The sequence below is a fragment of the Amia ocellicauda genome, chromosome 13, assembly GCF_036373705.1.
Source record: "Amia ocellicauda isolate fAmiCal2 chromosome 13, fAmiCal2.hap1, whole genome shotgun sequence".
Lineage (NCBI taxonomy): Eukaryota > Metazoa > Chordata > Actinopteri > Amiiformes > Amiidae > Amia > Amia ocellicauda.
In genome coordinates, this window is record NC_089862.1 from 17,083,669 (window position 1) to 17,096,562 (window position 12,894).

The 12,894-nt window shown below is 36.0% G+C and overlaps 1 protein-coding gene across 5 annotated transcripts in view; it reads left to right on the top strand.

Annotated features, from left to right (window-relative positions):
• slc2a9l2 (solute carrier family 2 member 9, like 2) overlaps window positions 1-12,894 on the top strand; it is a 118,249-nt gene that overhangs the window by 32,080 nt on the left and 73,275 nt on the right. For all 5 annotated transcript variants that reach the window (XM_066720026.1, XM_066720024.1, XM_066720023.1 and 2 more), the window contains 2 exons: window positions 3,417-3,541; window positions 7,793-7,938. In XM_066720026.1, the coding sequence (XP_066576123.1) occupies window positions 3,417-3,541; window positions 7,793-7,938 (271 nt within the window). The remainder of the gene's footprint in view (window positions 1-3,416; window positions 3,542-7,792; window positions 7,939-12,894) is intronic.

Here is a 12,894-nt window from a genome sequence, read left to right on the forward strand (position 1 = left end):
CATTTTTAAACTAAGTCAACTTAAACTTTCAAGATAAAGAACTGTAATTTCTGTTTGCATTCAACAGCTATATTCATTAGGAACGGATATGAGATTGTATCCTGGGACATTGCTGTGCATTAGAAGTCAAATGTGCAATTATGATTATAATTTAGAGATATCTGCAAATATAATGTTTCATTTTATAAAAGCTATTCTCAGGCCAAGGAAACTATATTTCCAAACCATGGTCTGCATCCAATAAAAAACTGATTAACCTGTCCATCAAAATTGTGCATGTTAATAATGTACAAAAATCATTTCCAGTGAAACTAGAATGAGGTGCCTTAACACAGGCTTATTCTTTTCTACCCAAAGAATTGAAATGCCAGAGGCAACATTATGGTAAATTAGTAGAACCTCCAAAATAAAATACAACCACAGGCCAATTCTGTATATTAGAAGTAGATAATTTCTGTGTTAACAATGCACTATAATTTAAACTAAATACAAGGAATTCAACAACAGGAATATTGATTGAGGGCACTATTTACCAACTGGGACCATATGGAAACTATGTTATCAATAAGTTATCAATTATGTAGATAGATTGCTATATACTTCTGAGCTCAGATATGGATATTTGTAACACTCAGCTGTTTAAAACACTTATGCCTCTTACAATTTCCACACCATATATAAGGATTAATGCAAATGCCGTAAAATCTTCATTTCCTGTTTTCATGAGAAAGTCATCGATACCCAGTGGACACCTGGTATGAAATAAACCAGATGTTCCAGATGTTCGCTTGGTAAAAACTGAGAATATGTTGAAATGATGTATGGTATAGTATGTGCACAATTTAAATTATCATATATTTAAAAAATAAGCAAAATATAATGTTTAAAACATTTTCATCTGCTTTCAAAAATAACTTTTAGATTAAAAAAAAAAAGAAAAAAGATTCTAATCTTTGCAACACGAGCACAAGTACATCTGCTATCACATTTTGGCCTTTGGAAAGTCTTGGCGCCACAGATTTTGTGCTGGTGACAACTGGTAGTCAACAACCAAGCATTAAAAGGTTAGTAGGGTTATGGGAAAGGGTATTTTGTAACAACAGACTTGTTACACTTTTCTGCATGGAAGAATTTTTAAACTGGCTATGTATTCATGCAAAGATTACTGCCATGGTTCCAAGGAGATGCTTGTGTACAGTCATTTTTCTAAACCGTATAAATCTGCATGAACAAAAGCTATTTACAACATTTTAAGTTGAAGAAAATGTCAGGTTCTATAGAAGAAGAATAACTGCAGTTTATTTAGGATATATAACAGCAATAGGTCCATTCAGTCAATCCCCTTTTTATTGCCCTGAAGTCATTCAGATGACTAAATATTACAAAGGAGAATAGGTGCCTGTCCTGACACATACTCCTAAGTTACTCATATATTAAAGACAGCATTGCGATAAGGTAGAGTACCTTTCTAAATTAAACTGGTTTCGAATGTAGTAGCACTTATTCATAGAGACAGAAAGCAGCCACAGGGAGCCGGACTGGGAGATCGGGCCTGTGTCATCTAACTGCAGAGTATATTTGTCAATTTCCCTGTTTAAAGGTGTATGAAACAAAACACCCAGCTGGGGTGAGAACATTCAATTACAGGTCACGTCTGACAATTATGAATGCATTCATAATTAACTGAGAGAACTCCTGTTATTAACAGGCATGTAAATCTCGCTCACTGTCCCTTGGGGTTTTAATTATATAGAAAATGAAGATCTATTCCCACAGAGTTTGGAGGGATATTTTGTGTGTGTGTTCATGTTTTCTTTTCTTTTCTTCTTTTTTAAAATACTATTGCAACACCAAATAGATTCTAGTCCTAGTCAATTTTCCACTACAAATCTCATTAGTGGCTCAGTATGTGAGGTTTGAGATGTCAGGCACTTTTGCTAGACATTATTATGTTAGACATCACTGACTGCCATTCGATTTTGTTTCCAGTGCGTGTCAGCATTGAATTCTACAAAAATGCAACTGGCTGGTGCTTAATAAGGAGCTCAAGGTCAATTGTCATATTTAAACAATGATACTCAAAACTTGTGTCTGCAAATGAAGTTCAGAATTGACACTTACATCAGAGTTAAAAACAGAATAAGTCTGTCACTTTCTTTCACCAACAAAAGTACTGACTTTGCTTAAATCTCAGAAAATATATTTTTCTTGAAAAGGACAAAATGGTGTATTTTAAAGAGGTGTAAAACCAAGTTACTACCTTCAGGGAACCACAAAGCAAATTGATGAAAAGGGAATTGTCCTCCATTGGTTATTTTGATCTATGTATATCTCTGTGTGTGTGTGTATGTGTGTATATATATATACACCGATCAGCCATAACATTTTGACCACTGACAGGTGAAGTGAATAACACTGATAATCTCATTATCATGGCACCTGTCAGTGGGTGGGATATATTAGGCAGCAAGTGAACATTTTGTCCTCAAAGTTGATGTGTTAGAAGCAGGAAAAATGGGCAAGCGTAAGGATCTGAGCGACTTTGACAAGGGCCAAATTGTGATGGCTAGACGACTGGGTCAGGGCATCTCCAAAACTGCAGCTCTTGTGGGGTGTTCCCAGTCTGCAGTGGTCAGTAACTTGTTCATGTCTATTAGACGCATGAAAAAAATAACAAAGAAATACCAGGTTCCCATTACTTCTCTTTCTTTGCACTGAGCAATTTACTTACACAAGCCTGTTTACATTTAGTTATTTAGCCACCCATTTAGTTATCGCTGTGGTGAGTCTATTGCTTGTGGAGTTGTCCATCCCTTTCCACTGAAAATTATCTAGTGTGGTCTGCCTTTGGCAAGGGGGAGGAGAGCTATCAAGTGATATTTTAAACTTGACGTGCTGCGGTGATAACTTAATTCACATCGACAATCAATGCAGACAACTTTTGTCTTGTCGACAGAACCATCAGACATCGTTTTGTATATGAATTTTCCGTTCAGAAGAACTTTTTCTTTCTCCATTTCTTTTTGCTGCTGCATCCTTTCCTTTCTTATGGCTCGCTATGGCTGCATCTCCATTTCTCCAAGTACGGGCTAGACCACGGGTCAAAATGCGCTCTGCATTAATCGCGCGTTAATAAAATTAGTGCCATTAAAATGAATTTGCGTTAATGTGTTATTAACGCATTAATTTTGACAGCCCTAATATATATATATATATATATATATATATATATATATATATATATATATATATATATATATAAGTTCAGAATTGACACCTTATATATATATATATATATATATATATATATATATATATATATAAACATATTCAACTGCTTGACAATTTTGAGAGTCAACATTTCATAAATTTAACTGTGAGGTATTGGTGTTTTTTTTTTTTTTTTATCTTAACAGGAAGGGCACCTTGCTGCTGAACAATGTATTTGCTGTCATTGCTGCACTTTTGTTAGCTCTGGGAGAGTTAGCAGGATCCTTTGAAATGCTTATTTTGGGTCGATTCATTATTGGAATTGATTCAGGTAAGTGCAGTGTGTTAACAAGTAATTCAAATCATTGTGAAATTTACTTCAAAATGCAAGTTGCTGCTTGAGATCAATTTCCCCAAATCTATTGTTAACAATTATAGCTCGTTTTTTTTTCTTCTGAAAACTATGTAATCAAAGTTGACATTCTGTCATTTTAATGATCAATAGTCCTAATTAATTGCGTTTACCTGTCTATGGATAAACCATAGATTATGGGGTTTAAATTTATCATTGGCACCATTCTATGGATCAAACAATTTTGTGTGGAATATAAGAATCAATTATTGAAAATGTATTTAAATAATGGTTATAATAGAAGGTGAAATTTGTTAAAAGATAATGAAATCCATTACAATGTAAAAGGATGTGAAGCGAATTATAGATGGTAGGCCATCTATTCTATTAGCTTAATCTAAATGCTAGAAGCTGTGTTGGGGAATACAGGTTTTAGCCTTTGATTGCACTGGCACAATATATATGTTTAACAGTTCTCATTTACTAGGGTCTGAATGTATTATGAAAGTCCAGTTGCTGTGCAAACATACCATACGTAGAGTCTTTGTTGTGCAGAGTAGCAAAATAAAAGGAAAAATGTACTAAGAGAAAATATGTTAATTCTGACAGCTGCAAAATACTGATTTAAATATATTTAACTACATCTTTACCATACGCATTCCATGACCTGTGCGATATTTTAGGTAATAAATAGCAGCAGGTGACGTGTGCTTAGCCTCATGTGCACAGCAGACTACACTACTCCAGGCAGGTCTTGATCACACCGAAGGTTAGCACAATCATCCTGGTCTTTATATTTGCCTGGTTATGCGCTCCTCCATGTAGGTGACATTGGATTCATTACCAGCGTCAGTATCCACAGATGTATAGGATAACCACTATCACCTTAGAAAAAAATATAATAACTTAATTCAACATATTGTAGTGCAATTATATAGTAAGAGTTGGTTTCTCCTTATGAAATACCTCTTGTAAACCGTTTGACCAGTAGAGCGCGATTTCATTAGACACAAAAACAAGCTCAAAATATACAATTGACTCTATTATAAAACAAAGGTACAGGCCACAATTTAATCTAAAACCCATTCCTAAATCTAACCTTCCCAAACCCATGCCTAAACCTCAACCCAGGCTTAGGTAATGCTTTGTATTTACGGCAAAAAGTTCAATTTTAGTTTCATCAGACCAAAAACTTTTTGCCAAATGGCTACAGAATCACCTGGCTGTTTTCATTCCAACATACAGGACAGATATGTGTAGTGCTTGGGACACTGTCACATACACTCACCTAAAGGATTATTAGGAACACCTGTTCAATTTCTCATTAATGCAATTATCTAACCAACCAATCACATGGCAGTTGCTTCAATGCATTTAGGGGTGTGGTCCTGGTCAAGACAATCTCCTGAACTCCAAACTGAATGTCTGAATGGGAAAGAAAGGTGATTTAAGCAATTTTGAGCGTGGCATGGTTGTTGGTGCCAGACGGGCCGGTCTGAGTATTTCACAATCTGCTCAGTTACTGGGATTTTCACGCACAACCATTTCTAGGGTTTACAAAGCATGGTGTGAAAAGGGAAAAACATCCAGTATGCGGCAGTCCTGTGGGCGAAAATGCCTTGTTGATGCTAGAGGTCAGAGGAGAATGGGCCGACTGATTCAAGCTGATAGAAGAGCAACTTTGACTGAAATAACCACTCGTTACAACCGAGGTATGCAGCAAAGCATTTGTGAAGCCACAACACGTACAACCTTGAGGCGGATGGGCTACAACAGCAGAAGACCCCACCGGGTACCACTCATCTCCACTACAAATAGGAAAAAGAGGCTACAATTTGCACAAGCTCACCAAAATTGGACAGTTGAAGACTGGAAAAATGTTGCCTGGTCTGATGAGTCTCGATTTCTGTTGAGACATTCAGATGGTAGAGTCAGAATTTGGCGTAAACAGAATGAGAACATGGATCCATCATGCCTTGTTAGCACTGTGCAGGCTGGTGGTGGTGGTGTAATGGTGTGGGGGATGTTTTCTTGGCACACTTTAGGCCCCTTAGTGCCAATTGGACATCGTTTAAATGCCACGGCCTACCTGAGCATTGTTTCTGACCATGTCCATCCCTTTATGAGCACCATGTACCCATCCTCTGATGGCTACTTCCAGCAGGATAATGCACCATGTCACAAAGGTCGAATCATTTCAAATTGGTTTCTTGAACATGACAATGAGTTCACTGTACTAAACTGGCCCCCACAGTCACCAGATCTCAACCCAATAGAGCATCTTTGGGATGTGGTGGAACGGGAGCTTCGTGCCCTGGATGTGCATCCCACAAATCTCCATCAACTGCAAGATGCTATCCTATCAATATGGGCCAACATTTCTAAAGAATGCTTTCAGCACCTTGTTGAATCAATGCCACGTAGAATTAAGGCAGTTCTGAAGGCGAAAGGGGGTCAAACACAGTATTAGTATGGTGTTCCTAATAATCCTTTAGGTGAGTGTATACATGTTGACCGGTCTTGGCCATAAAATCCTGTATCTCTTGCAAAGTTGCCATTGGCCTCATGGTAGCCTCTCTGATCAGTCTCCTTCTTGCTTGGTCATCCAGTTTTGGTCTTAGTGGTGCCATATGACTTCCACTTCTTAATAATGGTCTTGACTGTGCTCCAAGGGGTATTCAAGACCTTTGATATATATATTTCATGCCCATCCCCTGATCTGTGCCTTTCAACAACTTTTTCCTTTTGCTCTTTTGAAAGCCCCCACCACCTCCAACCCACATTTAATGTCATTATGATCTTGTGGGACCTTCTCTGCAATGTTAGTGAAAATAACTGTACTTATTTTATAGAAAAGGACATGTTGACTCATTTGTTGCCCTGTTTTCCTCTTATTATGCAGATTTAAATTGCATGTACTCAAAAGCAGATTTATGTGTCCATGTAATTGAATGTTTTTACCCACTTGAGTTCTAACATTGGCCTTCAATCTGCGGGAAAGCTGCTCTTGCATAATCGAGCCTTTAGTTAGATTGTATAGTTGATATAATCACATTGAAGGTGAAATATTAGCTTTTTAGTCGGGTTAATAAGCGGGGCTCTGTGCTTTGAAATGAGGGAATCCAGAGGCGTCTTATGCGTTTTTGACTTCTTCTAATGTGCTATTAGTCATGACAAAGAATTATAAATTCATTTTGTTTGAGGTATCAATCACCATCTAAGGTTCAAGCTTGTCCCCCTTATATGTCACCATTGCTGTGATTTTATATTTCTTGCATATCTGGAAATCAACCTAAAGTTTCCATTGCATTGTATATATTTTTGTGATTATATTAGTACCTGAGTAATTGTAATTGGTGTATTAGTATAATCATTTCCTGCTTCTTCTATTTGGCATAGTGTATTCGCTTAAGCATTATCTCTTGTCTTTGTTTAGGTTTTTCCATTCCCCTCCTGGTATCATTTCCTCCAATGAATAGTGTACTTGCAAGTTTCAACTCTGTGCTTATTCCTTATGCATGTATTCCTAATTCAGAGACTTCTAAATGTGTCTAAAAAGTAAAAGTTTGAAGAGCATAAGAACATAATCCATCTCTCAACGCTAATCAATTCCAGAATATCGTCCATTTGTTTCTTGAAGGCTCCCAGGGATTCAGCTTCCATTACATTAGTTAGATTATACGTACACAAGCCTTGTTATGTAAAGAAGTTCTGCCTATATTCAGTCCACCTCTTCTGAATCACAATGTGTGACCTTGTATCCTTGATTCACTGTTATACCTGAAGCAATTTGTTTGGTCTTAACTTTTACAGTCCATTTGACTTTTTTTGTATATCCTATTCCCTTCCAATCCCCTCTTTTTAAGACTGAAGCATTTCCTTTACGTTTGTGTATGAAATTCCTTTGAGACCAGGGGAACCTTATTGATACCCACCTGTGTATCTAAATATATTTTAACATATGCTACAGATAACCATTGATAAAGACCAAGGTGTCACATGTATCAAGAACAATTGTTAAAACATAGAACTAATATTGCTTAAAATGCTTCAAATTAACAGACTGCTATAGACACATCTTTTAGTCAGGGTAAATTCCTTGTGTTTTGAATTATGCTTAATATTCTCTGTACTGTATGCTTCTGGTGTGATTGATCCAGCATTAAGAATATGTTGTCTCAAGTAGTTATCAGGGTGATGCTGAAATAATGTTTATTTTGTTTTCTCTAGGCATTGCCCTCAGTGCCCTTCCCATGTATTTAGGCGAAATTTCACCCAAGCAGATCCGAGGGTCTATTGGACAATTCAACTCCATATTTATCTGCATTGGTGTGTTTACAGGCCAAGTCTTGGGACTACCTGAATTACTGGGACAGGTAAGTTTTTTTTTTTTTTTTTATCATGTAATCAATTTCTGGGAGGACTGTAGCAAATTGTATAATATGTACTGACAGGTGTTGAGTGACACATTGTTTTTTCTTTTTAAATATACTGTAATTAATACTTCCGTTTCATTAACTCAACCTAATTAGTATAGTATTTGTCTTTCCTCTGATCTTCATGCTAATTTACATTATTTGTTCTCCGTGACAGTTTGATAATGGAATATTATGAATATCACCTTTAAGTCTATGTTGAATCTGAGAGGCTTTAGTGTTTCAAATTGAAGGTGTCTGGTGTCATGATGTCACTCCAGCTTCCATACTTCCAATATACTTTATACTATTTTCAAATGTATAAAATCAATACACTTTATTATTCTGTTATCTGCTCCAAATTGCTAATTGAGCCTTTAAGAAAAAAATGTAATTCCCATGTAATTTGTGATATCATAGAAATACAAACATGCATGAATTATAATTCATAAATGTTTTCTAAGGGATTATGTTTCTAGGCTCCTGCTGTTTTTTGTTTGTTTGTCTTTTCTCTGATGGCTCCCCATGGTTTAGTTAAATGTGTACATGACTTTGAGCTCTCCTGTTGCTAACATGGCCTTGGGATATTGTCATGTACTTGGTGATACTGCAAACTACACAAACTCAGCATGCATTTCCAGCTCGTGTATCACAATCAGTTTTGTGTAATTAATGAAAGAGTTTTAGAAGATAATGCCTTTGGAGAATACATTTAATTTGCCATTTAAATTTTACATGTAATGTTACATTTATTATTATTATTATTATTATTATTATTATTATTATTATTATTATTATTATTATTATTATTTATATAAGTTATTCAAGGTCCTTTTTTTTTTCTTTTACAAAGATGTGTGTGTATGCTGACCAAACTACAAAAGTCACTGGGATTAATAAAAAAAACACATGATGAGCTTCTTGGATCAATAGGCTGGGAAAGTGCATTTGTTGCTTGGTAAAGTGGAGGTCAGGCGTGAGATTAGGGCTGTTTTCTTCCCATAATTCAACTCCATATAGTAAAATACTATTATTTACATAATTGAATAAAAAAAGCTAACTTAACATTTAATAAGTGGAGAGAGAGAGGGAGAGTTTATTTATTGGTAAAATCTAAAAATACAAGCAGGAAAATATACCCATTCGACATTCTTATGTATTATTTAGCCCAGAGAGCAGTTATTGTACCAAAGGCGTGCAGACAAATTGAAATCAAGAGGTCATTACAGTGATTGTTTTCTGGGATATTGCATTCAAGGGCAATTCATTGGCACCAAAATATCCAGATAAAAAGATGTCAAAGACTTGATTGATGCTTTTAGAGCAGGTTTCCTTTCAAAGTGCACAAGGGGATACATTTATAGTTATGAAATAGCTGACATCCCAGAAGGCACTATCGCTTTTGATAGACAGTCATTAAAATTTGAAAAGACAGCAGGAGTTCAATAAACTAAAAAGGCAGGAAAGCAGAACTCCCTGAGCTTTAGCCTTATTTGGATATTAAGCACATTCACGTACTGGTTGAATAAAAATAACGTAGTTCATTATGTGAATTTTAAAGGGAACTTTTACTTGTATTTAGTTACCTCAGAGATATACCTGTAGTTAAACTGACAGAGAATCCATTTAAATTTTGTGTCTGGCATAACATATGCAAATTAAAGCTTTCGGCTGCACTGAAAGTGGATTCTGGATTTAATTTGTTCAGTTATCTTACACTCCTGAGAAATAGTATTAAAATATTTAATCCTCTCTGCATTTATTTGTCATCTTGTTTTTTGAGAGAAAAATATTTTAATTGCCTGAATGAGTACTCTAAGGTGCTAACGTAATCGTCACATATAGCTGTGATTCAAATCCAAACTGCCTTGTGCACAGTCTATTTATTAGTAAAAATTATGCTTTACAATATGTTTTTCTATAGAACTACCAACGATTTCCAGGAATACTGTTAACGTGCATACATTGTTTGAACTTCCCCTTTCAAATTTTTTTTTTTAAATATTTATTTGCAACATTTTTCTCTTATTTTCATAAAGCATTTTCATTAGAGCTTTATCAGAAGAACGATTCATTGTGAATGCCCCGAGCTGAGAACCTGCTAAAGGGAAAAACCAAGAATGATAAGATGATAATGATAAAAGGGGGCAGGGAACCAACAGGGACTGCAACAACCAAAACAGACCAGGAGCAGGTGTCAACAGGCCCAGCTCTACTGGAAAGAAAAAACAACACAGAATGTAGGGAGTAGGGCAACGTGACCTGCACATCATCCGTCATATCCACCAGAAGTAGGACACAGCTTCCACTCACCTGGGATCAACGCAAACCAGTAGTAGCCAAAGGGTGAGCTCTACGGAGTGAAAAAAAACTAAGGGGCAGTAAGACCGAGACCTGCCCCGCACCCGCACCCCAACCAAAGAACCAAGAGCAGAGACAAAGGCCAAGCTCTACTGGAATGGCTAGCATCCAAAATTATACAAAATATTGATAAATGAATGAAAAATTAGCACAGAGTCCTGCGCACCACTCATAACCAGGTTGGTAGCAGGGACAAATGTCATGCTCCCATCGAAAGGCAACCCAGAGCAGGAGGCAGGACCTGAAGTCATGCTCAACTGCCCTGGGAACAGTAAAGAGGAGGGAAGCAGTTGCAAAGTGACATCTGAGATGAATAGCTTCCCAGGATGTGCAGACAGGTAGAAAGAGGAGGCCAGGAGCATATGTCTCACAGGATACTGAGGCTCAACTGATGAAGATTTGTAGGTCACTGCAATTGTATCAATAATCCAATAGGATTGTTAAAGATAAAGATCTAAATGTCACAAGACCGTGTCAGCTGTCAGTACAGAGCAGACTCTGCCAACATGGTGTTCACAGTGCTTGCCGCATACATTTGCAATGGTATGCAAGCTGCAGCCCACTGGTGCGTACTGTGTTGCTTGATTGATCATTCCAGAAGAGTTTAATCATTTGTTTGTCAGAGTCTTGTGGCTTCCACTGATAAATAAGTAGACTAGATTGGATCCTTTGATCACTTAGTTATTAATGGACACCAAACGAGCACAATGGGTCGAGTGGCCTCCTCTCGTTTTTAAACTTTTTTGTGCTTCTAATATAATGGCAACACTTAAACCTTACTGTGACTTCAGTTATGCTAAAAATAGTGTTATACTTAAATACGATGTATATGTATATATTGTGACACAGTCAGGCATTGTGGGTGTGTCTCGAATGAGCTGCCGTGGATAATGGTGAGGATAGGGTGAAAGGAAGAGGAGTCTGGAGAAAGGCTAGAGCACACCATAATAAACCTAGTCCCAGTGTAGTGTTGTAAACGGGCAGATTGTGCAATCAGAGTCGAAATCCTAAAAGCCATGGTCGTAAAGAGGGGTGTTTCCATAATCATGGACCGTCGTCCTGTCTTGGTCTATTTTCAAAGTGGCTTCTCAAAGAATCAAAGGTTGTGGTAGCTGTGTAGTCGTGACTCATTACCATTGGTTGCACACCCCTCAAATGCCTGCATTATCTTATTTAATTTAAATCTCTATTAATTTGAATGTCTCCTGATGTCTTTTACATTACTATTTGCGTACAATTCTGCTAGTTTAAGATGCGAATGACCTCAGTCATACATTTGGATAGGAACGTAAATTCTCTGGACAGAGAAATTACAGTAACAATACAAAAAACAATGCAAATTTACAAATCTATTAAGCTGTTATTTGTTAGTCAATACAAGTGTAAATTGCAGAATTATGTCATGAATATTACATTTTTAATTTCTCTTAATAGATGCCATCAATAAATAACCAATAATAAATTACCATAAATAACCATAAATTAACTAGGTATTCTGAAGAAAGCACAGGGAATCTGAGATTTCAGGAGATATTGGATATTTGTTTCTAGTCTTGTCTAAACTGAAAACCAGTTTTAATCTGTTAAATAAATATGTGTTGTGTCAGGAACTCTAAAATTACAATGAATGCAAAATTAATCTGGGACTGATATTGATCTAATACTCCCTCAGTCACAGACTTATCTCATTGATGAACAGCATCTGTTCAATGTTGGCAAAACATCAGTTAATCAACAACCTTTGTAACATCAGATAGAAAATATCATTGCAACTTTTACTATCCTAAGGTGATGTCATTATATATTAATTAATTTCCTCTTTGTTTTAGGGTTTTGTTATTCTAAAGCACTGTTATCAATACAATATAGACATAAACACGTCATCCACATGACAAAAGGCATATGCATTCATCTAATAGCTGAGGATGCCATGACTAAGATTATAGGTGAATTATCATCATGATTTTGAGGTGGTGTTAGGGAATTGAGATGTGCTAGATTTAAATTTACACTTCTTGTAATATATAAGGAGCATTAAAAATTGCTTACAATGCCAGTGGCCTAAGCACACATATTTATTCATATTGATTATCATTTTCAGTCTCCAAATGATCTGTTTTTTTTATTGTTTTAAAATGCCGGAGGAGCTACAAATGTGGCTTTTATTTCCAGCTATGTGTTTTTTTTTATTTTTTAAACAGTTGCAGTGTTGAGTGTTAAACATGCATTGAATATGCAATTGCCTTAAGCAGTCTCTTTTTATTTAGTCTCTCACAGCTCTTTGCTTTGTGAAAATACCATACAACAATTATATCACTGCTTTATCATTTTTAAATTCACTTGGTTTTCAGGTCCAAAGCTTTGAATATCAATCTATTTACTGCAAAAGAAGCCAATCAGATGTAAATTATCAACAGGGCATCTATTAGCTATTTTTAAAATATTCCTTATAATAATGAGATTGTTATTTTAAATGAACATAATAGTTAAGTTGATGCATTTAAAGGTGGACATTTACCATGTAATGGATCATTAAAATAAAAAGTCAGTAGATAA